The sequence below is a fragment of the Calidris pugnax genome, unplaced genomic scaffold (genome assembly GCF_001431845.1).
Source record: "Calidris pugnax isolate Ruff unplaced genomic scaffold, ASM143184v1 scaffold211, whole genome shotgun sequence".
Lineage (NCBI taxonomy): Eukaryota > Metazoa > Chordata > Aves > Charadriiformes > Scolopacidae > Calidris > Calidris pugnax.
The window spans coordinates 6,982,149-7,009,160 of NW_015091083.1; the positions used below are offsets into that span (position 1 = coordinate 6,982,149).

The window sequence follows — 27,012 nt, forward strand, 5'->3', positions numbered from 1 at the left end:
CTTAGAGATTGTCTCAATTTTATATACCTGAATGAGTCAACAGTGAGGTTTTTTCACATCTGTTTTCTATCTTCTTGTTTTGAAGGAGAAATAACAACTTTTTTTGGATCTCCAAGTCTATTCACTGTAGGTCAGATTCCGCCGTAAGAAGCAGTTGGCCTTGGGGAACTTTATTCTATATGGGTTTTATGGACTTTGTGGGATTATTTGTAGCATGACCTACCACTCACACTCACTGTGAGCAAGTTTGGGAGCAGAAAAGCACAAGGTGTGCTATAGCTTCTGTTCTAAAATAAGCCTCAGTTGAGAGTTATGTTGAGCCTTACCTGTGTGATATTATTAGCTACCGTTGTTCTTCACAGTGCTGTTACAGATCTCGGAGGTACTGTAGGGACTGTATTCTAGATCTTCAAAATAGCACAGCGAGTACTTGCACACATCGATGATGGTCATATTTATATGACCATATGACCAGGCTTATATTATCCATGAATAACAACTTTTGCTGGACTGATGCCACCCAGAGCAATCCCACGTTCTATTGTGCAGGGTATGTTTTAATGAAGGAAAAAAAACCCCAAAATATCTCCACTGGTGTCTTTTATTAAGTAATGCAAAATACAGTATTAATTATGACACTGCATGCATTTTAGACAATATAAATGCAAGCCTACAGAAAATGTGACAAAGAAACCCTCAATTAAGTTTGAGGTAGTATACAAGGAAAAATAGGAAAGCAGAAACACAGTGGATTAAAAGAACAAAATATTAGTATCACTTTGTGCATACATTAGTCACTCATAAATACATTTGTATGAAATAACTTAAGATACAATTCCATTCTTGTTAAAAAATATACTTCTTCAAATTCACCGTTCTTGTTTGTTTTTTTTTTTTCTTTTCACATGACATTTTATGGTATTTTATCAGGTGGATTTATTTTTGATCACTGCTGTCATGGTTTTACCCTTTTCCTCCAAGAGTTTAGGCACAGATGGCCTCATGCACAAAAAATAAATAAGAAACCTGCTTGAAGGGAAAAGAATTCTGCTCAAATAGCTTAGGATAGTCTAATAAATACCATTTTGTTTATAAAAATATTTCAGGTTTACAAAAGAGGGGAGGGGACGGTCTCCCACGTGGAAAGGATGTTAAGTGAAAAGTGCTGTATAACATTTTTGAAGAGATTTCGTTTTAAACATATAGTACCATTATGAATATATATTTTATAATAATCCTGTTTCTTAGAACCTTATTGTTCACTAGAAGTATCAAATGCTGTTCGCTTCCTTTTGTTTGTTGTCTTATTGCCGTTTTGGAAGATGCCTAGTTCAGAAGGGTTCCGTATAATTGTGCTTTTGTAAGGCTGTCCTTCCGACTCAAACCAGTACTCCCAGTCCGCTGAAACTGTTGCTGTTTGCTGTGAATACCCGGATGGCTTCCTTGCTCCATGGAAGACTGCTGGATTTCTGAAGCCTCCATTGAACTCTGATTGAGGGACTCTGCTGAGCTGTTGGGGCTCACGTCCACGTATTCTCTTTTCAGTACTGGGCTATTTTCAATGGTTTTGCTACTGCATAACTGGACGGTGATCCTTTCGTTTTTTTGGTCTCTTGATTCTTTTGTTTTGTAAGTGGGCAATTTGTCCTGTTTACAGCTAGTGCTGATGTCAATATTCAGGCCACTGTCTGTTCTCAGGAAGCAAGAATCCACAAGTCTGCTTTGGCAGATGTCGTCTCCCTCCGAGCAGCTATCTGCTTTGTAACTAGCATAGATGGGGCTTGTTCGACTGTCTCCTTTCTTAATCGGGCTGCTGTAGTACTGCTCTGAAAAACTACAGGGCGACAGCCTGCCAGCGTTCCTGTATGAGTACGCCCCAATGTCCTCCACGCTCAATTGCCTCCACCGCCCAGGCAGGTCTTCTTCTGAAAGGTGGGCGCTCCTGCACTCATTCCTCATTTTCTGATTCGCCAAAGCCTGCTGTGGTGTTATGGCTGAGAAATGGAAAGGTTCGTTTGCATAAGGAGGCAGAGTCCTAGTAAAAGTGGGCGAGTTCTCGTTGTCATCGGCAAGCTCCATGTGCTGCGCAGGTTTGGGCTTGGCAAACCTTGGACTTCCCTGATGCTCATAACCTGCAGGTGACTTTCTTTCAAACAGCTCGTCGCGGTTGCTCATGTAGATCGCTTGCTGAGAGGCTGTCAGAGTGTTGGCTTGGGCGTTCTCCTTCTCCTCGGATGTGACGCTGAAGCTGGAGTAGGAGCTGGAGGTGGGCAGAGAGGTAATGTACTCTGGGAAGGCTTCGTGAGAGAAGCTGGAATGGAAACCGTCTTCTTCAACGGTGCTGTCCGTGGAGTTCTGGGACCGCAGGAACCCCACATCTTTCACTTGTGTGTCCACACTCTGCCTCCTCTCCCTCCTCCTCTCCTCGGGGCAGTAAAGGGCGGTGTCGCTGCAGTAGATGTCCGTCTTGTACTGGGGCCTTTGTCCAAGTTTTCCAGCAGAGTCCTGAAAATTGAGATCCCTTGTAGATGGGCTTGACAAGTGTGAGGACAAGCTGTTTGGATCTGGCTTTTCCAGTACTTTGGCAATGACGCAAGTGGGTATGGTATCAGCGTAAGATGTGTGGCACAAGGGGACAGAAAGGCTGCACCCGTGTTTTTCCAGATGGATGCTGACTCTTTCCTGAAAGTCAGATGGCAGCTGTAACATAAAGAGATGGCAAAGGGGACAGGAGAAAAGGGTGCACGTCAATACTGGTATCTGCTTGGGCTTATACAACATTGATAAATGAGTGCTGTTTACGACATTGCACAGCTCACTGTATAGAGTTCTTTGACTAATGTGATGGCCACAACCTCTTTGAGCATTTCTGAAAACAAACGTAATCAAATGACTTTCACTTATTAACATTTGGAAACCTTAATCTGCTTCCCCTCATGGAAAACAACGTGAAACTGAAACGTTTGGATAGGAATGATGTAAAGAAATGTAGTAAACCATGATCTTAAAAAGGCAGGTAGGGAATTACCACCTACAGCGACACTTTCTAGATGGCACGCATGGGTGCGATTTGCAGTTGGGGTTGGGGAATGTGGAGGTCACTGCTGGGGTGAGGGTAGAGGAGGAGGAGATCAGATCTACTCTGTTCTTCTTTTGCCTTTCTTTGAGCTCATCTCTTGCCTCCAACCTGGTGCTAAATTGGCTCCTGCCCTTCGGTGTCGCATCCGATAAACAATGCTGTTTGAAGAGGCAGGAAAGTTGGTTTCACTGGCACTTAAAGCAATGGTACTGGCTGCTGTGACAGGAGTGTTCCTGGGCCGGGAAGAAGCAAATCAAACTGGTTACCTTGCCCCAGCACCTGGACACTGCTTGTCAGATCAACCGTCCTTATAAGCCTCGATGCACCCCTCGCTTCCAGCAGCTGCTACCTGAATGTTTTTCTAGTTTCTTGCTGCACTGACAGAAATATGAGGTAAGATCTGAATTTACATTACGATTCCTGGAACTGACTAGCCAGAATTAATCAATATGTCTGTTACGCATCAGAGACCATGTAGTTTTTGGAGAAGACAGGGTCAGCTCTGTGGATGGTGGTTCCACCTGCCATTCTATCAGGTGGACCAGAAGAGACCAAGAGCCTGCCTTCCTTGGTGCAGCTCAAAAGCATGGCAGGTAATGCCAACACAAATATTACCAAGCATGTTTACCAGTTGGGTCTAATTTGCATTCCTCCTTTCAAATCTCTACCAATGATCAGGCAGCGATATGAGAGAGTGCTGCACGATGGTTGTCTCTCAGCATTTCTTACTGGAAATCAAAGGAACTGAAGTTTGGACTAAGTTTTGAGTTTGTGACTGTGATATCTCCTTTGATATCCATGTTGATTTACACCACTTAAGAATTTAGCTCCTGAATGCTTGGCTGAACACTGATTTACTTAGGACTTTCTTTTTATAACCAGAAATGAAGTTCCTCTTTAACATATAATCAGAGGTTATAGCCCTAACAATTGCACTCCCTCCTTAACTTTGTTTCTCTAGAGGAGAGAACCCTACAAATACTGAAGTGGTTTCCCCCCGTCTTCCCCCATCTCCATTCCAGGCAAGAGAAATCTAAGCTGCCTGCTTAAATTAAGATATGGAGCTCTTCTTTTAGCTTCACTGGGAAATTTTTAAATTTAGTTTAATCCTCAAAACTCAATGTATTCAAAATATGGCATGTTGTGAAATGACATTCCTTTTAATGTGGAGTAGGATGAGTGCTTTTTCAACCAACAGACCTTCCAGGATATTTTGAATTAATCATTATGTTGTTAATTATCTCATATGTCTTCCATTGGAAATAAAGAGCACGATATTGCCAATCTGCTGGCAGACAGCAATATTAGTCATAGTAAGTACAAATGCAATGAAGATTGAATAAATGGGTTTTAAAATAGGGCTGCTGTAAATTGCCACAGTAATGAGGAGAAGAAATACAGTTCATTTAATGTGAAACTGCTGTATGGGGCAGCTATTTTTATTTTTGTATCCTATAACACCACCGTTTGATCGATTTTATATACATTACTTAGATTATGAAATGTCTTAAGAAAAAGAACAGTATTTTCTGTTGCACTGAAAACTGGAATTGCTAAAATGATATCGCTGTCACATTGCTATATTGTGCTATAGTTTAGGCTTCTGGATAATATACAATACTTTATCAGGCAACATTCACATTTTAAGGAATTCATTTGGCTGTGACAACGCATTCACACTTGCTAAATTAATAGATACTTTGACTTATGAGTGGGAACTTTGCCTATTTAATTGCATGTATGACAGTCTGGGAAATTGTGGGGAGATTCCACATTCGTGATAGTTTTCTGCAAGTGAACCACTAAATAATTTTAAGGTCCTAATTCTTGCTAACATATAGGGTGCATTCAAGTGTGAGTAATGTCATGATAACTCCTGGATATGAGTTACTAAGGGAAGCCAGTTACTAGGAAAAAAATAACAGGATTAGGATAATGCTTAATTTGGAAGTTCTGTCTCAGTTCCAGAAAATCATTGCCCATTTGACAGAAAGGTCTTGCTCTGTCCTTATATACCAGGGTTGTTTAGTGCTTGGAAGCAGTCTACTGGTGTAGAAATGGTTTATATATTCCACATTCAATTTGGCATCGCTCTGTCACAGAATTGCACAAGAGACACCATTTGGGGGACATTAAACTGATGGGATTGATGAAGGAAAAGCTTTTCTCCATGACCTTCACTGAAGCAATACACATGAGGAAGGTGCTATTGCTTTGTGTAGGGCCTGCATCCCTAAAGACAGTCTTGTTCACTAAGATAATATTTGCCTCCGCCTTTAAGGAGTCTGTTACTCAAGTCTCGTTTCCTTGGAAGCGAGGTTTATTAATTAAAGTTTACACCTTGGAAATCAATCATTCAGTGCTCTGGTTGCTTTAGAAAAAGATATTTGTGCTGTCAGTCCATTTAAAAATTGAGGTTTAGAAATTAGCTGGACTGGAAAATAGCTTCAGGAGGAAAATTGATTATATCAGAATCTCTGATGCCTGTTGTTCCCCTGCTTTCACTCTCCCTCCTCTGCCCTCCTCCCCCAGCATTTTGCAGTTTAGAGTTCTCAGCAATTTGGTTGTGCTAAAATCTTTATTTTTCATGTGATCAGCACTAGGTCCATTCTACCCAACAGCAGAGGTTTTGGGGAAGAGAGTACCTCCAAGCTCCATTACTAGCTGGGATTCTGTCAGCACCTCCCTCAGCTGCAGAGAATACGAGCAGAAACACAAGCCCTCCTGCTCCTTAAAGGGGGAAGGGGTGCAGAAATAAAAGCCTTAAGGGCAAACAAGTTCTGGAATTGATACATGTAAAATAACCCGTTTTCCATAAAATATTTATTTCTTTGAATATTCACCAAGTTTGGTCACATTACCTCCGAAAGCTTATGTGCCCTGTCGTAATTCTTGCTGCACTGGAGCAACTGAGCAGCTAAATTGCAGTCCTTCCTATAGAGCTCCTAGAAAAACAAAAAAATAGCCTGTTTTTTAAAGTTTGCAAACAGCTTGTGGCTTTCAGCCTTTCTACCATGCCTGAGCAATCTTTTAAAAATTGACTTTGGGAAAATTTGGAGCATACTTTTAAATACATTAAGATTCATGTTTCTTGCATGGTCCTGAAATGCCCTTTTGCTCCGTGAGGGCTGATAAAAATACTAAAAAGAAAAGTTTGAGAACTGTTACTACAGAACAGTAATCTACTTTTCAAAAGATGGATACTTACCGTTAGGAACTGTACTTTATATTGTTAACATGCACGATGCTATGGAGGCTAAAATAAACATGATCTTTTAAGCAAAAAGAAAACTTAAGAGCAGACAATTTTTACTGTGTATTATCCAAATCAGCAGTAAGATACTACTTTAGAAAATGCTTAAATAATCCTATGAGACTGTGGGAGAAATTCATTGCAGAACTATACGTTGTGTTGTATTGTTTTTAAGAAGAAGGTTGTTGCTTCCTTACAAAACTTTCTTCCTGGTTCCTGGCTCTTTTCATATCATGCAGAATGCAGCTATACAAATATATTAAATCTCACTGCAAATATTTGATTCTGCAGAACGGGATATTTTTACTGGGTAAGAAATTACCATGAGAATTCCACACAGGGAAAAAGAGAATTTAAACAAGCCGCTTATACTATTTTTGTATTGAATGGCTCCCACAGCCTGTTTAATGGGAAAATTCAGTACATAGATTTGCCCTTCGCCTAAATTTAATTTAGCACACATGACTGTAAGTGTATCCTTCAACCAGTATCTCTGGGTCCCCGGAGGTAAGAGTTGTATGTTGCTTCTGCGGATCTAGGTGCTGTTAAAAACAAAGGTGGCTTCAGAAATTTTATTTATAGGTGTGCATAGATGAGATAGACAAAACATAAAGGTACTGTGGACACAAGGCCGTGTTAACCTTTAAAAATTAGGAAATATTTATAGAGATAAGGTGTTATATACTGAAATGTTATAATTTTATTGCATGAAGCTTTTTACTGTTTCCCTTGTTCTTTTAAAAACAGACAAAGAAATTTTCTATGAACAGGTGGAAATTCCTTCTGTTTTGAAAAATAATTTTAAAGGTATTGTTTAATAACAGGTGCAACAAGATGTTCCTAGGAGTCTTTGATGCAGTGGGGTAGTAAATGTATTTTTCCTATGACGATTAGTTCATTATACTGTTGTTTCTAAGTTTTTTTATACATGTCACTTCTGTCTTAAATGTAGCGGTGAGATAAGTTCATTTATGTAGGTCTTAATTTTATATTAGTACATACTATTTATATTCCTGAAAAGAGATGTGAACAGTAGGAATCCGAGAATTCGATTTAGAAACAAAATCTGTTGCATGTGATTCTGACATGTTACGTGCACATTAAACACATAACATGTTGCTGCACAATGGACAGAGCAAACAAGTACTCCAAGTCCCATATGGCATTACTAGTAGGCACAGAAAAATGAAATCGCTCCAAAATCTAATCCTTTCTTCAAAAGCTGTGAGGCTCTGTTTCTGTGAAGCGGTTGTCATGGAGAGCACAAAAAGTGTTTCTGACACTTTATTTTTAGCAGCTTTAAAAATTACTACAGAAAAATAACATGCAAGTTGAATGTGCCACGTGTACTTTGTCCTCAGCATGCTGGGACATGCCATGCTGCTGGAGGGACTTTCTGTCCTTTAATGTTTATCTAAATGGAAACTAGCCACATCTGTGGCAACTAGAACAACATTCAGCAATTAATGCCAAAAGAGTTTTCCATAGTCTAAAACAAGTTTTTTCACCAAAAGCATCATTTTGCGTATCTGTCAGAAGAATGAGGGGAAATATAATCAAATGAAGAAAGTATTGGTAGGACAAAAATAGGTTCTCTGCATCTAGGATTCTTCAGTTTAATGCTATCTCTACTTATTAGGTATGATATTAATGGTTTGTTTCATAGTTCTTTAAAATTTGGAAATTAACCTTTACTTCCATTAGTGACACTACATAACTAAGGGCAGAATTTCATCTGTGAATCGACCTCAAGCATGAAGAAGTGGTACTGTTATTTGAGGCTTCTGGACCATACTCTAATGTTCAGAGTAGTTTAGAATAATTCTTGGAAGAAGAGTACTCCAGTCCATCTGAGCTGCCTTTTAGAAACTATGAATATTTAAAACACTTCTTCAAATGTGGGCTCAAAGCTGACTCCATAAAGAAGTGTAAATGCATTAATACTGACTGCAGAGTTTTAAAATCCCCCCCTTCCCAGGTTTAAAATGGAAATAACTTCACTGATTTCAGCAGAATTAGTCTGGATGTATACCTGTGCTTCTAAAACCTAAATATAACCCATTGCATTTACTGTGTTCTGTTAGTTACAGCAATTAGAGTTATCTTGTTGTTTCAGCATAATTTCTATAAAAGTGAAAAAGGGTCAGATTGTGAACTCTTTGTTTCCGTTGGAAAGCTGTTAATTGCATAGGAACAATTCACATCAACAGGCATATTAATGGGATCAAATGCTCCCTGCTATGATTAAGAGTTTGTATGAAATATGGGAAGACTGAATGCAAGATGCTGAAAAATAAGTGCTAAGAGAAACATGTTTTCTGTAGATGAATTTTTTATTAAGTGTCTAAGGAATGGCAGGATAATGAACTAAATGCTGGCAATCTTCTTTCCTTTACTGTCTTTTTAGGTTTGTCCCTGGAAGGTTTTCCTAAGCGTGGTTGCCAGCTGCAGTACACGTGCAGTACACAGTTTTCAGCAGTGTTTAATGAAATGCCGGGTGACAATCGCCAGAGATGTTCCCCGTGTCGTTCCACACAGAGACAGGTAAATTGTTGCACTTGAACCACAGCTGGGGAAAACCTGGCCCCCACTCCCTGCAGTGATTGCAGTGACCAGGTTGGACCAATCCTTCCTTCTGCTATCTGAGCTCACTTGTGCTGGGCATCCCATTTCAGGGAGACAAGACTGAAGGATCAGGGGGGCTGCAGGAAATATCGTGCTCTAATCTGTGTTTTAAATCCTGATGATGAATCCACTAACCTTACATGTGTTCACCTAATACCTCTGAGCATGTGTTTCCACCAGTTTGCTGTACTAGACTGAAACCCATGGCAAAATCAATGTGGGGATATTGCCACGTCTTAGATTTGTTTCTTCATCAGTTTTAAGTTAAACATAAGGAAAAAAAAAAAAAAATTAAAAGTCTCACCCCAACCCCATAGCTTAAGGATTGCTGAATTTACAGAATGATGGGAACATCAAACATGAATTTTAACTGTCGAGGTGGCAAGTTACATTTTACATAAACTGTGAAAAATTATTCTATAATTCCACGGGAAGTGTATGGCATAATTTATTTCTGAATATAATCTCAATAGGTATCCATAATAAATACTTACATTGTCTTCTGACAACTTATCTATTGTCACCTTGGCCTCTATTAAGTGATTATTGAGTGCAATTATTTCATGGCTCAAAGCCCGTTTTTCCTCTTCGTAATGTTGACCCTGTGTAGAAAATGGAGTAGTCAGTATTTTTCCTACTGTCAGAATACTTCAGAAAAAGGCCCAAAGGTTGATGTCATTCTTAAATCCAGGGAAAAGCACAACAGACCAATAGACCAATATTTCTTTTTTTTTTTTTTTTTTCTCTGTTTTCTTGCTATTTTCACACAACAGATGAGGCAATGCACCTTGAAAATATGGAGGTCAAATGGAGATCACATTAGGAACCTTCACAAAAGGCTGTAGGTTGCCTCTGCAAAAGCATTCTATTGAGCACCAGCTATTCCTTCTTCATCACAAGGCAGGGTCATCGAACCTGGAAGGGACTTGGGCTGCTCTTGGCTTTTGCTACAAGAATCTTTCATTTACGCCATTAGTTTCCATTCTCACCAGCGAGGAAGAACAATATTTAAAAAGGAAAGTAGTTGTGTTTAAGCCAATTTCTTTTTAGCTGTTGACTGTACTGGCTGCTTTAAAAGCCCTGAATGAGGTTGTTCCTTTCTCAGGATGAATGTTTGCCTGATTGTGGGGTTAACACTCATTAGCGGAATGTTGCCCGCTGTGGGATAACAGGAAAATAGTCTGATTCAACTTCTTGCTGCCCACTGATTTAATCTTGTTACCAGTAGGCTGTAACTCTTTATTATAAATGCAAAGAAATCACTGGGAAAAGTGAAGTGCCACTGACCCCTCCTATATTGTGTCCCATTTTTGTATTGCAGTGCTTATTGCACCACCTCATATATCAATAAATATTTTTTAGCAATCTTTTATAACCCTGTCTCCAGCCTTACGTTAGGATTAAAACGTATGGTAGCTTCTGAATGTTTTAGTTGAGATCAAGGCATCTTCTTTGCTCTCAGAGCTGTACAAGACCATGATAACGAGAAGGTTTGCCAATTATCTGGAGGGATGCTTTAGTAAGCAGCACTGCAATTAGAACAGAATGTAGGGTAAACTTTCATGTGCACCCATTTTGTTTCACAAACTCAATCCAGTGACAAATTCACAATCTGACTTCCCGTTCTAAAATTGTTAGAGTAATTTGTGAAGGACTTTCTCCAGCAGGTTGATTGTATTAGCTACTGATATTTCCCAAATGCCATATTGCCAGGGTCACACAAAAATCTTCCATCAACCCACAGCCGGCATTGTCAGCTAATTGACAGCAATGGGAGTTGTGTGATTCAAAGTCCGAATGAATATCAAGGTTAATTACCCAGCTGCAAAGCACCAGGCTATATTAAAAAGGGGTGATTGAATTGGAAGAGGCAACTCTCATCCTAAGTTGCTATTTAAAGAAAAACACCTTTTCAAATGGTCTAAGCAAACCCACGGCTTGCTATAAACAGCACAGATATGATTGAAGTCTCTTTGTGAAGGTCTGGACTGGCCTGTTTTAATGTCAGCTTTTCTACAGACCATCTGTTCCTTCTGTTGCAAGACCTGAGTCCTGACAGCCCAGCTGTGCCTGGAGGCTGGCTCAGGCTTGACACCTCTCCTAGTTTCATTCCCATTGATCATAGAATGGCTCCAGTTGGAAGGGACCTTAAAGATCATCGAGTTCCAACCCCCCTGCCATGGACAGGGACACCTCCCGCTAGACCAGGTTGATCAAAGCCCCATCCAGCCTGGACTTGAACATTTCCAGGGATGGGGCATCCACAACTTTTCTGGGCAACCTGTTCCAGCGTCTCACCACCCTCACAGTAAAGAATTTCTTCCTGATATCTAATCTAAATGTCCCCTCTTTCAGTTTAAAACCGTTACCCCTCATTCTGTCGCTCCACTCCCTGATCAAGAGTCCCTCCTCTCTCTCTGTGGGCCTCCTTTCAGGTACTGGAAGGGACTATAAAGTCTCCCTGGAACCTGCTCTTCTCCAGACTGAACAATCCCAACTCTGTCAGGCTGTCAGGTGCTCCTTCTGGATGCCAGGGGACTCTGTCATGGAGAGCCAAAGCATAGCTTTGAGAGCTCACAAGAGCTCCAACCTCACTAGTTTTAACAAGACACGTAGTCTTAGAGGCTGTGTTTTGTGATTAGGCAGATCGACATGGTTTTATATGAGGCCCTTAATGCTCATTGATTTTATTGTGAAATAAACAACTAGCCACTTTGTACACCTCCTGGACATCTGGACACCTCCAGAAATCTCCTTTGAGAGTATGACAATTTAAAAGGTATTTAGCTGCGTAATGAGGTAGACAAGTGCTATATTGGCATCTCCAACTACTGAAGTACCTGGGAAAGACGTGTACCCTCAATTTTCCAAGTGATTTCATGCTTTTGAAGGAGCCAGGCCCACTGAATACAGACTAAATCTTCAAAAATACCCATTTGTCTTAGAGATTTTATTGATCCTTGTATGACAAGTTGTCATCAATGCCAGGGCAGATGATTTGGGATCCCCTTTTGCTCTAAGTGTCTGATTTCAATGAGTGTTGCTCTTGCCTAATGAAATTGAACTTGACTCAGTATGTTTTACAGTTCAGGAAAGATCATCTGATCAAGGATTTATAGTCTTCAGCAGAGAGAGGGCAGCAGATTCAGGCTTTGGAAGCAATAGTTTCCATTGCATTGAGTAATGCTGAGTCTGACTGAATTATGGCTTCATTTTATTTCAGTTATGATAACTTTGGGACTGATTTTTTCCAGACTTTGTATCTGACCAAGTGTGACTTTATAAAATATTTTATTTTTGTTGAACTGTAAAATTTGCCTCAGTCCAAATTTATACTATATAGGGCAGCAGAGAGACACCAAAGCCATAAACATCTCAGGAGTGCTGTGGAGGAGGGGGAATGAAAAAGAAAGTCCCAGTCTTTTCCACCAGTACACGTTGTCATCTTTCTCTTGAAATCAGTGTTGTTGACATCAACAAAGAGTCTGTCCCACTGTGGAAAAAAGAGGTAGCCTAAGGGTGGACATAACCTGGAAAGGCTCTGGCGTATTGTCCACATACTGTGTGTCCATCTTTAAAAGTTCAGGGCTTCAGCTAGATGTTATTGTGGTCCAGTGGTGGTAATAAGAGGACAGGGGCTTAATCCTGACACCGTCTTGGGGAAAATGGTGCAGCTGGAAGAGATGGCGTGGTAGTGCTGGGTCACTGCATTAAAAGGATTGCTGGTTACTTGGGACAGTAGCTTTGAGCACTCCATTTGCAGTCAGAAAATCATATTTTCAGCATCAGGTACAGATGTCAGAGAGGGATGAAAGGAGGACTGGAATTATAATATTAGTGCTATGATTGTGAGTTATAAGGAAAATAAGCATTTCTGTTTATAACTACTTTTGGCAGGTCCCTCTATTTCTGGTAGTTTTTAGATGCTTGGTCCTCCTGCTCTTCCATAAGGCTGGTGACCTCTCCTCTTTCCTTTTGGCAATGCTTTCTATTCTGCTGGTGCTAACAACCTGTCTCTCAAAACTCAATAACAGATTAAGTTAATGGTGCTATTGATATGCCAATAGCTTGCAGCTGGGCTGAGAGCTCCTGAAGTCCACTTCAAAATACCATAGCTATAGGCTGCAATGGGCCGAGCTCCTGGTGGATCTTTGTTCAGAAATCTTTGTTGAGTCAGCTCAGTGCATCTTGCCCTTGCCTCCTACCCCGGCACACAGCCAACACAAAAGAATACAGCTCCTTAGTGTCTGACTAACTCGACAGAACTGCAGTCATGTGCCCACGTCTGAGTCAGATCAGATTCACACTGCTGGGTGTCTCCAGCAGCACACAGCACTGATATTAACGTTGGGGGAACCAAGCACTCGGAGCCCTTGCTCCTAGCCTGGATTTAGCGTGAGTCTCACCACTTCCCAGATTTGATGAAGGAATTGGGTATTTGCTCTTCCCAATGTGATCAAATAATATAATAAAAGACTTAATCTCTGTCTGGAACCCTGTTTTTCTTATAATTTGTATCTATCATAATGACAGTAACCTTATGTATTCACAGATCCATAAAAATATAAGGTGGGCCTGTCAAAAGTGTTTGGTATCTTCTAGTCCCTAATCCCCCTGTCATCTGTAGTACAAGTTGGGTGAAAAGACTTTTGGCAGGTTGGTACAGCACAAAATAATACATAAGTGTATTTTGGGAGGCAATGAAAGCTGTTTGAAAAGACCTGATTTTCTTGAGTATTAGTGGAACCACAAAAGCCCCTACTCTCATCCTTTGGCAGAAATGTAGCAGCCTAAAAGTTGTCCCTGGTAATGTTTCAGTCTCCCTTCAATGGTTTCCAGCAGCTGGAGAGTGTCCTACCATAAAGCAGTGTCAGCCTATTAGTCAAGGCTAGGCTGCTTACTGCCGTCTGCTGTCCTGCGGGAGCTCTGGGTTGTGTACAGACCTTTTGAAATCAGTCTCAATGTTGCAAATGAGCAGTGCAGGTCTGTGGAAATGTCAGCCTTTTCAAACACGGCAAAGGAAATCTGTTCTTGATGTTGTTTTAAGGAACATTTCAATGGATGGCATTTCACTGCTACCGTGAGAATAACATAATGGTAGTAGTGGCCATCAAAGCAGGCGAGCAGATTTCTTTTGGAAATACCTCTTAATATGTAATGCCTGAATGATAGACAGAAAGGGAGAGATTTCTTCTGTTACAAATACCACCAAAGTGGCACTGGTATCCCATCCTGAATGCCCGGACATTTTTCGATGTGGAATACAGCAGAACTTTGTTCCCTTTTGCCCTTGAGGAGGACAGCACTCCCTCTGAAGGGAGGGTGCAAAGAAGACAGAGCCAGGCTCTCCTCAGCGGTGTGCAGTGACAGGGTGAGAGGCAATGGGCACAAACTGAATCATAAACAGTGGCATCTGAACACCAGGTAACCCATTTACTGTGAGGGTAACTGAGCTCTGGAAAAGGTTCCTCAGAGGTGTTGTGGATTTCCACCCCTGAAGATATTCAAAAGCTGTCTGGACGTGGGTGGGCAACCTGTTCAGGGGGCTTGAGCAGTGGTGTTGGACCAGATAATCTCCAGAGGCCCCTTCCAACCCCAACCATACTGTGATTCTGTGAGTTCTGCAATAAATTATGGGTACCATACCTCAGGACTGCTGTGTTAACTGTATGCAGCACTTGGAGTTGTTATGATATATGGTATTTGAAAATCCTGTTATTAGCAAATACTGCTATCTGCCATAGAAGAAAATGCTGTTATTGTTATGCAAAGGTGATTTAATATATAATAGATACATTTCTAGGTCCTAATAAAATAGGGAGCAAGTATGCATTGAATGTATAAGTTCATGTGTTTCTTCCTGGTATTCCATCAAGACTTCAAACAGGTGTCAGGTTAGACTTGGTGCATGTGAATGCACATCTTTTGAAGCCAGTGAAGCAGCATCTAACTATTACTAATAATAGGGGATGAGAATGTGTGATCTATGATGAAGAAAGGGCACCTATATGCTCCATGAATTCTCAGTGATTGTTCAATGACAGTACTTCAATGATGAGTGAGGATGAATTAGTTTTATAGCATCTGTCAGTGCATCTCTCAAATCCTGGTGAGACATAAATAAAAATAGTCATCCCTTGTGGAACTGAAGGTTGGGAGAGTACGCAATAGTCTCTCCCACCAGGTGTGGAAACTTTTCACTGTTGCAGGGGCTAATAGTGTAGCTTATTTCAAGCTTATACGCACTCTTCTTCTCATTCAGGTTTGTCATGGTCTCTGCTGAGCAAGGTACAGATTTGAAACACAGCGTCTGAACCAAGGGACCTCTTAGCTTGCTCGCAGAGTCTTAAACAGAAACTGGGTTGGTGAGGGGGATGACTAGGCCAGGGGCGTATCCAACTATGTAAAGAAAACAAGAATGAGAAAACTAGTGGTGGAAATAAAAGCTTTTTTCTATTGTAACTCTTAAAGTTAACAGCTGTTCTATTTACAGTACTTCCCCATAGACCATAAGCACAACATATGTTTTATCAATTGGCTCATAAAAAAAGCAAAATATGGTTTAGAATTGCAGATATTACTGGGTATTCTCTGCAGAAATTCATGATTTCAAGCATTACTGCATGTTAGTTTCTGCTCTGCAGATCTTCGTGTTATTATGACAGATTACGCCTTTGTGTGTGTGCATGTTTATGGATGCTTTGGAGCTATGTGAGTTTATCTGCCAGTTAAGAGCCTAGCTATGGATATCTCCTACTCACACTCACTTGCACCCATGGGCAGGAACTGTAATAAAAACAGAGAACTGACAAGATGAGAACAACAACTAAGAATAATGGAAGATATTTCAGTAAATAATGAAACTGTATCAACTGATACCAGCTCATGACATGATCCTTGGGGTGCAGGATTGGGTGCTGATCATTGCCTGAGAGCACCACTAAATATGTATTGCACTTTTGGCTTTATTTCTTTGTATAAAAATCATATTTTTGTTTAACAGTAAAATTAGTATCCCAACGAGCTATTCACTTAGAATGGGTAAGTGAACTTCACTGAACCCACAAGTCTCTTTAAGAATGTGCATCTTGACAAGCAACTAGAGCAAAAGAGCCAAATGTGTAGTTAATTTATTAGGTAATTTTTGTCAAGTTATAAACAAAACTGCGGGAATGTATAGGGACATATACAGAGTCTGTGGCAGCATCCTGATTGCATTTCATGACGTAACACTGTCTCATCTTTGCTTCCCACTGCAGTAATTTCCAGGACTCCCATCCTTGTCTCAACACCTCTTCATAATGCTAATAGAGCCTGGCTTTCAGGAGTGATGTAACATTACGGTAAGGAGTAATGACTAATTCATTGTATTTATTCTATGGTATATTAGATATTTATTTAAAGTGATTTTCTTTTTCCAAGCTGCCAAGGGTGCAGGCAAGGCTGCAGTCTTCAGAGACAAGTGTTTGGCATTAAGCATTTTAAAATATTCACTTCTCTGGGAGAGTCAGAGAAGGCATGTTGTTAATGTGTCCTGTGCCAGGGGCTTTACCTACTGCAAAAATTGATGTCATGTTGGAGTACTTCCACTTAAAGAAGATAGTGGCAAGAACATTATTGCAATACGATGGGGCTTTCTTATGATGAGCACATGGGATAAAAAGAAGTGACAGATGTATGAGGCTTGGGTTGGCTCAGGAAGACACTAGATTGTCTGCTGTTACCACAGCTTAAGTTCTTTTATTCTGTAATTTTATCTAGGAGTTCATAAAAAAAATTGAAAATAATTATATAGTCATAGTGAGATGAAAAGAATAGAGACTTCAAGTGAGCTACTGGTAAGGAGCGAAACATTTTGCAAAGAGAATAAAAAGTAGTGTGAATGGGTGGCAAAGGAGAAGTACCATTACTCCAGGCCACACAATGTAGGCTCATCAAGCTTAAAGTTTGAAGCTGTCACTCTAATGACTGATTGTTTGATGCTCAAACTTTCTAGCTACACAGGTTCACCTGTGAAAATGGAGAAATTACTGGAGACAGGATATTGCTTAGACACTGCTTAAATGGACTGGGAAGAAAAAGGTGCATTAGTTTCTCTGATTAAAGCAGTAAAATGGCCTAGGAAGGCAAATGTGGAATTCTGAACGTTGGAATCTTATATTAATTCCTATTAATTTCAGATTTTTTTAATATGCAAGTGATTTCTAACTAGGGTTGACTACTTAAGCAAGGTCAATTTCCCAACCAAACAACAAAACTAAGGCTAGACTGTTTACAGCACTTTGCTCTTTAATGCTTTGGTTTGCTCTAGGAATTTTTAAATTCACATTTCCTGTCACCTTTTGATGTTTTTTCTTAGTAATTAGTTGTGTAGAAGAAAAATGAAACCCCCTCCCCTTCTCTTCCCCCGTAATTGCTGTCTTAAAATAACTGTTTAGCTAAATGCTCTCCCTTGGGAGTTGAGATATTTCTCTCTCAGAAAAGTTTGCTCTGATTTATTGCACTCCTGTGGCAACACTGACTGTTCCTCTCTAGTTTTATACTTGCACTTGAGTGCACAAGATCCGTTCTTGTAGCAAAGACTTGTGCTGGGCCAGATTTGTGTTCAAGCCTTGCTTGGTGGTATCTGGCCAGCTTGGAGTCAGCTCCAGAAGGTCTGGTTTCTCCATGGCACTTGTCACGATACTAATCCTGGTACTAGTCTTATTGTTGTATCATTGCTATCCTGTAGGCTTCTGTCTCCTGACTACCCTAGTTCACATCTAAAGCTCCTCTTCTTGTTGAATTTGATCCTTATAAACATACTCGCATCCAAAGTACGTATGCCTTTTATATTCTGCTCTTCTCATCTCTTAAATGTATTTAATATACATTGAAACATCAACTGGGATGTTGATTGGAAAGATTTGGTAAGCTGGCTGAAAAATTGCAAGTACAGGGAATAGGCATAATGCACTTGTGTCTTTTCTCTGTTAAATTAGTCCCTCCTTTTTTATTAAAAAATACCTCTGCTATTTACTTTGTAAAATCTCATGTTGGGTAAAGCTATTTAAGGTTTGGTGTTTTTTTCACCCCATTCAACCCCAGCTCCTTGAGAATATAAATCCCTATAAAGCTCTTTCAAGGCAGAGCAGGGAAGTTCATTAAAGTAAAATGCTCTGTTCAAATATCCAGCCCCTCAGACCCTGCTAAAGAGTGTCTGTTTGGCAGCATCCCAATTCAAACTGCCATAACCAAATATATTGGCTATATTAAATAACTAGTGCGAAAAAAAGAAAAAAAGTCTAAAAAAGAAAAAAATCGTTATGTAAATTGCTTGAACAAAGAGAGAATTTTGCTTCCAATCCTGCTAATGTGTTACTCGAGTCTCCTCTGCCTCCTAACACCGCTCTCTGCAGAGCCGTTTCGCTGGTTGTTGTTGTAGTGCTTTTTTTATATAAGTTGAATTGTGTCTCTTTGGAATTCCTGAGAAACCCTGGGTGGAGGGACAGGCAGGAGTGTGCTAGAGAGCTGGAGTGAAGTCTACTGCATGTTTGGGGTTACATGAGGCTTTTCTAGATGTAGTCACGCTTGATCCTCCTATCAGGTCCACTATTTCTGCTGACTAGTGTTTGAGGAGTAAACTCTCCTGGAAGGCTGCAGAATGGATTTCTCGGTGTACTGATTAAGCTTTACTCTAAAGGAAGTGCAACACTTCCTCCCCATCTGACTGCTGGGATCAAATCCAAAGAAAATAAACTACAGATATATTTTTATGAAAAGATTTGCTCCTACAAGCAGATAGGAAACTCACTGCTCTGTGTTCCTGATGCTTATAGTCAGGGCAGTCACCTGAATTGTTGCCTCCAGAGTCTGCGTAGATGAGGGAGACTCTACCTCTTGGTCAAGAGAAATGCCATAACCTTTCTTTCACGTCATAAGATCTTGACTTGTCTTAGTCGAATGAGCTCTAATCTCCTCTGTACCATTTCAGAGCTATTCTGGAATTTCATTTTCCTCCTTAACTATTCTGCATTATACTGGAACTCCACAGTCCTATTTTTCAGTGGGTACCCTGGTTTAAAAGGCCTTTGTTGCCCCACAGCAGTTTATGGCCCCATCAGCTGTGCTGGTACAACTTTGTTGCCATCCTGATAGCCAGGCTGGCGAAAAATAACCCTTTAAAATGGAAAAAAAACTTTGTTTGAGAAAGAGTTCTTTTAAGCTATCTTTGTCATTAAGGAAAATGTACATGGATCCAAAACCCTCAGTATTTCTTTGTGGCATTCAGAGATCTGGCTCACAGTCTGAATATTGTCCCGTAGTATCTTAAAATTCAGTTTTCTTTCACCCTAGAGCTTTGAAAAAATCTGAACACTGTTATTTCTTTATACCGTTTATTATATCTATTCATATACCTCCTAATAATACTAAGTCTCTAAGGTATTATTTTCACAGCAGCTTATAAATATTAATATCCTCTTTAGCAGAGGCTAAGGCAGACCGTCCCGTATTTATATATCTAGAGTGTCATTGTCCAAGTTTAAGCCAGTCACCTTCCTGCCTTCTTTCAATCAGCATAGAGATTCCTTCAAAGCATGAAATTCCACATTGTATAGTTATTTTTTTGAGAATTGTCTGAGGAACAGCTCTCCAACAGTGCCTCCTTCTCTCCACTAGCTTTTAGAGATGCTGAGGATAAAACCGCTTCAGACTTTTACATGCTAAATAGGCATTTAGCTTTTAGATACCTAAAAGTATGTAAAATGAAATTTATTTTAAGTAACTAGCTCAATGGCATACAAATCATGTTTGGCAGAGGCAAGAACTGAATCCACATCTCCCAAGACAAAAGTCTTGTAATTCATGGGAAGCCCACTTTTCTGGGTCTGTAATTGTCCCCAGGGAAGAGCAGCGTGAAGGGGTTTTGCAATTAGTGTGAATCTAGTTGAGATACGCTTTCAGTAAATTGACTAGAAGTGACCTGTTGCCATACCAGTTTTGATGGGAAAACCTCAGGAAAATGGAGCATGTGCTACTTCCCTGGGTAACAGGAGCTCTACGTCTCGCAGTTTTCCCCATTTTAACAGGTTTGGTTCCTGCCTGTAGCCATCATTCATGGTTCATTCACTTAAAAAGCTGTCTGATATTTAACATTTTCTCCCTGTGAAGACATTTATTCAAGCCAGTTGTTCTTCATCACTGCACTAAACAAGTGAGGTCCTTGAGTCTCTTGCTGAGGCAGCTTCTTTACTTCTCCATCTTATTTTTCAGTTGTCAGTCAAATTGAGCAATTTTATACACCCTTTTAAAAAATGTAAATACCAGAAATTCATCCACTGCCTTCAAACTGGATTTTCCCTTGTCTGAAAGTGTGGCAAAATCACCATTCTACTCTATTCCCTTTCTCCATGGTTACACAAATATTATGTTTGTCGTCTTTGCTGTGGCTGCTGCTGGAAGCTCATGTCGGATTGTTCAGGCGGTGACTTTCAGAGTCACAGATTTTTCCTGAGTTACTGCTTTCCAGAGTGCGGCCCTCTCTCTCCACTTCCCCTTCCCTGTGTTTTGGGTAAGTTCTGCAAAGCATCTCCATAGATCTTCCACTTCTACTTGTCAGTGTGAAAATATATTTTGACTGAACGGGCACTTACTTATCACCATTTAACGTTGTTACTTCTTTTTATCTCATTTTATCAGCAATAGGTTTATGTCTATTTTTAAGACACAGCTGAAAGCATCAATAATACTGAGAACTGCACCAGTCACTGGGCTGTCCTGATCCAGCTCTTTGAAAAGACTCTTTTGTAATGGAAATACCCCAATGCCAGCTGCTTTTTGAGGTGGCTTGCAGTAATTTTGCAACCCATCTACTAAATGCTTTTGGTACGGTATCACAGTAGTTTTGTGATCACAATCCTACAAAGTGGTACTTGTCACATCTTACTATCCAAATAGATCTACTTGATTGCCTTTGCTAAAGAAATTGTGGTTCATTTAACAATTTTTCATAAAAACATGTTGATTTCCATTATTTATACTCCTGTGGTTTAGTTTTCCAGTAGCTGAACATGATTGTAATAAACAATCACTTTGTGTTTTGTACAACCTCTATTTATTCCATTCTATGCTTGACCTCTTAGATGTTGGTACAGACCAGCAATTTTTTCAACCTCTAAGAATTATCCCAACATACAGAGACTTAATTAAAATAAACATCAGCTTAACACATTGGTATGTATTTTTAATTTAGCTTGGAGTAGGAAGCTGGGAATCTGCTCAGCTAGTTCTTTTAGGACTCTTAGGCAGAAGCTTATGTAGGCTGCTGGTTTTTTAAAAAAATATTTTTACAAGTGTTCCTTAAGACGTATCGCTAAACATTGTCTGCAGTTTCCACTGAATTTGGAAGCTGGATTGCAATCAGTAGTTAAAAAAGTTCTGGCTTAAAGCAAAGTGTGGCACAAGAGTTCTGCCTCCTGCTAAGTGCAGCTGAGTGAGGAGGGAAAGATGCTCGTCTGGTTTCTGATCCATGTGGTAAGGCAAGGACTTGGAGTGGCATCAGTTGCCCCAGTTGTGTCAGGAGGGGACATTTTCCAGCAGAGGCAGCCTGCAACAGTGGCTTTACAAAGCTGGTGTAAGAAGCACATGACAGTTATAATATAGTCAGGAGGGAACTGCTTCACATTGGGACAATAAAGGGCCACACAGACATGATGGGGGTAATTTGCCCGGTATTATTGTTCGAGTTTTGAGGTACTCCAGCAGCAGAAACATTTAGTATATCTCTCTGGGTGTGACACCAAGTGATTTTGAAAAACTCTTCTGCAAAGCATCAGAGATGGAAACTGTCTGTAATGAGCTTTTCAGTCTCACCTTAACACACTTGATTTCTTTTTTTAACTGTGGTGTTTGTCGAGTGACATTGCTCTGAAAGATAATTACTGCTTGTAACTAATTTGTTTACTTTCAGACACATCTCTCTGGGAAAAAAAGAAAAACAAACCCCAAAACTCAAATCAAACCAAAACACAAAACTTCCTGGTAAACACACAATGTTAAAACATATTGGTTTTAATTTGCTCTTCTGTTGATTTGATTTTTTTCCCTTCTCTAAGGGGTCCTTCAGTCATGGAACCTGAAATCATTTGACAGCTACTTCCTTCCTACCGAGGGAATATGAAAGTTCCTGAGGACCAGGTGCGCAAAGTATCCTGTGGCATTGAAAAAAATAGGTTTAAATGCCATAATAAAATCCTCTCTCACTGTGAAGAATAAGACTTTATTTGCTTACAGGAAAGGTAAGTGTTGGGCAGGATGGTAGGCCCCTGAACCTGTCAGAAAAGGCAGGAAAAAGAATTGTACTTGAGAACAATGGTGATTGATGCTTGTGACTTTGATCTTAGGAAAGAACTTTAGTGGGACTCTTTTTAACCATAAAGTTTGGGAAGGTATGAGAAATATTTGTCAGAGAAAACCACCACAAAATTAAAGGTTGGAGGCCAGACCCCAAGGCACTACTCTAGAAAAGTCCATCTCCTTCTTCTCCTATTGCTTGCCTTCTGATTCCTTCTACCCTCTTGCAGTTGTTTGAAAATATTTCTAGGAACGTTGTTTTAAATTCAGGAAAATTTCATCTAATCAGTCTAACTTTGTCCTCAAATTTTGTTTTATGACTTTTTTTTATGACTTGGTTTATTGGCTTTTGTTTTCCTTGTATTTGCGCATTGTTCTGTTTGAATGTATCTTGCACAAAACGTGGTACATTTCATGTACTGATTGTCTTTAGAATTGACATCTAATTTACTGGTCCTCTTCTAAGGCTTCCTGTCATAACATTTTATGCTTTCAGATCTGATATATAATTTGCTTTTCAGCTATTGAGGTCTGTTTATTGAGAGAAACATGCTAATGTGGAAGGACACTTAAGAGCTGTGATGATTCCCATTAGTGATAAGAAATTTGTGTCAAGGCTTTAGACAAAATCTCTGATTGTCAAAAGGGCTCTTTCATCATAATTTTTAGCCATAGCTTTGAATCGTAACAAATACCCTTTCCTTTTTGCCCCTACAAAATAAGAGAATGAATACTCTCCCATGCATGAATGTATTTGAGACAACTATGATGCTAACTCTCAGGCAATCCAACAGCTAGAAAGTAGTGCTGGATGCCCCAGGTTCAGTAGAAGTCATAGGTCATAGGAGTCATTCTTAGAGCTTAGAGAAGGTCAAGTACATTCTGCATCAAAGCTTCTTTAAATTTCCTTCTCTAACCTGCTGTGGCAGGGAAAATTCTTGGTGTGCTCCAGAATCTAGGTCTAATAAATGGTTTAAAGTCATCAGCAAAACTACAGCTTGGGTTCTTCTCATTTCACTTGCTATAGCTGTAGGAAAAAATAACCTAATTTTGATATTTTTAAATATGTTAAAGTGTAATTTAATACAGGTAAGTAGGAGGAAAAAGCCCAACTTTCATTGCAGGCAATGGGAGATCTATACTATTTAAACCTCATCACAGCCTGTGCCAACTGCTTGTGGTGATAAAGCCAGGGACTATGGGAAGGTACAGAAACACTTCCTACCACTCTGGCGTGATTTCAAAGTCCATATTTTCCAGCAGATTAGATCCAGGAAGTTGATTCTAAGCAATGTCCCAATTGCTATTTGACAGCTAACAAAAATGCAACTTAAGAGCTGGCATGAGGTGCCATGTCAGATTTTAGGGTCTCTAGATCTGTCTTGTGTGAAAATCCAGGCGTTCATCAATAATTTAACCAACCCAGTCAAAATAGCATGATTTTTAATATGTTTTCTGTGCCAGCAAGAAACCATTGTCACCAACTCATCTGATCCAGCTAGCTCACGCCATAAACATTTCAATCAGCAATTCCTGTTTTTGAATAATCTGTATTTTTTTCTATTGGTGAATAACTGCCTGAAGACCCTGCAGAAGGATGGCTAACATTTCATGAGATGCTTGCTGCCCCGATGAAGAAGGCTGAGTCTGTACATGTTCCAAGCGTGTCCCAGTGCGGTAAGAACCGCCCTAGAGATCCCTCCCTGCTCCACATAGCTGAAGGACATTATCAGAGCAGCTTGTCTTCTCCTTGGGTTTGGCATTTTGTGAAAACTGGCTTTGTCAAAGCTTTGAGCTGTGGTGGGCTGCTCTGAATTGCCATATGAGTCTGCCCAGTCTTTGCTGGGAAAGCCTCGGCAGGGGTCACCACACATCAGCCTCAGTGAGAAGAAGGGCTACCGTTGAATGAGGCCAATAGCCAGGTCATTGACACGAGGATGAATGGGAGTGTGAGGGCTGTAGGAGAAATGGAAATGAAAAATGAAAGTCAAACAGTGAGATCTTTAAACTGTACAACGTGTTAATTGTCACTATTTATCACTGTCAAATGGCCATGGACCTGTTAGAAGTTTAGAATTGAAAACCTTAATGTATTCTTTGTAGGAACAAAACCTCATGAATTATGCAACAGCCTGAAATGTTCCTGCTACAGGTGCCTCTGCTTCTCTATGTATTATTTAAAGAGTCCTATGATAGCAGTCTGCTGCTGTGTAACTGCAATCTATACCACCCTTTTTCACTGGTGTTTTTTTTACAAATCCCTAATTCTAATTGCAATCACTGGAAACAGTCCTACCAAGGCAGTATTTTAAATATATAGTAGAACTGATGGTGACTCCGTTCTAATTTTGGAGAATGAAAGCTGGAATCATATTTGCATTTCCAGTCCGTGAAAAGACATTTCAAGAACATCTAAGCTCTGTGCTAAGGGATTGTCTGGAAGATGTGGAGCTGCATCAAAACAGCAGGTTAAGATGCTCAAACACTCTGTGAATAGGAAGGAAACGTTGGAAGCAGCTCCTCGCAAGTATTTATCTGCCAAGACAGAGCCCTATACCCTGATTCAGAATGCCGTTTTAATGTAAACGTGACACAAATACTGAAAAAAAAATGAGTTCTGGCTTCTCTTCAAGCTTCAATCAGAAAACCACTGACCAGAAACTGACCAGCAAACACATCTCATATCACTTCCCCAACCTCCACATATCTGGAAGACATGCATTTCGCTGCTTGTTGTAGTACTATTTCATAAATAGTGTCATGAACACTTAAAAATATTAAGGGATTCCCTCTAAGGTTCATTTTCCATTATTCATGTGTTGCTAAAAGATTTTCTTCAACTTATCACTATAAAAGCTCTCTTCTGTATTTCAAAATGCAACGGACAAAACAGAGCTTTAAAACAGAATTTGTTTCCCAGGCTTAAAACTGAAAAGTATTACTCTGTGCTCATAAAATGAATGAGATGCACAAAATTTATTTTAAAAGAAGATTAAAATCCAATAATCTCACTGGGAAATATTATGGTGTCAAAACACAGTTAATGAGAGAACCATTTTATTATCATACCACTTGTTGTGAGCATGATCAGGAATTTCCAAATTAAAGAGCCAAGTGTGTATGTGAGTGTGAGTAAAATCCCTCCAGCCTGAACCTTTTCATAACACTGATGTTAATTTCTCTCCTCTCCCAAATCTCATTTTTAAAGGCACTTTTCAATTCTGAAAGTGGGGAAAAGAACATGATTGGCTGTTTCTATAGCCATTGCAGAGGCTGCCACCTCCTGACTGCTGGAAAGAACTGCTGGATAAGACGCACAACTGAAAATGGAGTCAGAATAGGATTATTTTTTTTTTTCATTTTTCAGCTGCTCAACTATGTGCAACAGTACTTCCCAATCATATTTAATACCAGGACCCATTCTCAAAATTACTCTAAGTTACTTTGTATATTAACCTATGTGGGACTCTGAAAATCATAGCATCGTAGAATGGTTAGAGTTGGAAGGGACCTTAAAGATCATTTAGTTCCAACCCCCTGCCATGGGCAGGGACACCTCCGACCAAAGCAGGTTCATCAAAGCCCCATCCAGCCTGGCCTTGAACACCTCCAGGGATGGGGCAGCCACAGCTTCTCTGGGAAACCTGTCCCAGTGTCTCACCACCCCTCACAGTAAAGAATTTCTTCCTGATACCTAGACTAAATCTCCCCTCTTTCAGTTTAAAACTGTTACCCCTCATCCTATTCCTCCACTCCCTGATAAAGAGTCCCTCTCCATCTCTCCTGTAGGCCCCCTTTAGGTACTGGAAGGGGTACGAGGTCTCTCCGTACCCTGTCTCAGCCTGTCTCTCCAGGCTGAACAATCCCAACTCTCTCAGCCAGTGTTCACAGAAGAGGTGCTCCAGCCCTCTGATCATCATTCTGGTCCTCCTCTGGACTTGCTCCAACATGTCCATGTCTTTCTTGTGCTCAGGACTCTAAATCTGGATGCAGTACTCCAGGTGGAGTCTCACAAGAGCAGAGTAGAGAGGCGGAATCTCCTCCCTGAACTGCTGAAGCTTCTTTTGGTGCAGCCCAGGATACATTTGGCTTTTTGGGTTGCGAATGCTCATTCTCGGCTCGTGTTGAGCTGCTCATCAACCAAGACCCCCAAGACCTTCTCCTCAGGGCTGCTCTCAATGCATTCTCTGCCCAGCCTGTATTTGTACATGGGTGGTCCTTCTGTTCTGGCATTTCTAACTTTGAAAAAACCAAGGGTTAACAAGTACAGAATATGCTAGTGCTCCCTCAGATTGAGCACAAAGGAATGTTAGTGATTAAAACTGGAAAATGAATTGCGTGAGTGCTGAGGAGCTGCTTAATGCTCCTACCTTTTCAAATGCCTGCAGAGATCAGGAAAAGTAAAATGTATTTTGCCCTTTAGGAAAAATTAAAAATAATGTCAGTTATGTCAGTAATTTCAGTAACTTCAGGAAGAAAAAATGCAGGTGCCATATGGCGTTATGGCATATACAAGCGCTGCAAGGATGATCACTCACTGAAATGAATAAAAATTTACTGCTGAGATGTTATTGCATTCCCTGGTATTGCAGTAGTGTCTGGGAGCGTTAGCCACGGATCAGGACCCCAGTCAGGAGCAAAATATCATGCAGAGAAGAAAAATGAAGAGATCTCAACATCAGTGGGGATCATTGTAGGCCTCAGCCACCTAAACATATTTTAG

The 27,012-nt window shown here is 40.2% G+C and overlaps 1 protein-coding gene across 3 annotated transcripts in view; it reads right to left on the reverse strand.

Annotated features, from left to right (window-relative positions):
* Positions 1-583: 583 nt before the first annotated feature.
* The window catches only part of BEGAIN (brain enriched guanylate kinase associated), a 166,583-nt gene continuing 140,154 nt past the window's right edge, over positions 584-27,012 (reverse strand). For all 3 annotated transcript variants that reach the window (XM_014957705.1, XM_014957707.1, XM_014957706.1), the window contains 3 exons: positions 9,452-9,559; positions 5,941-6,024; positions 584-2,700 (listed from right to left, as the gene is read on the reverse strand). In XM_014957705.1, coding sequence (XP_014813191.1) covers positions 1,327-2,700; positions 5,941-6,024; positions 9,452-9,559 — 1,566 coding nt within the window. In that variant the 3' untranslated portion in view covers positions 584-1,326. The remainder of the gene's footprint in view (positions 2,701-5,940; positions 6,025-9,451; positions 9,560-27,012) is intronic.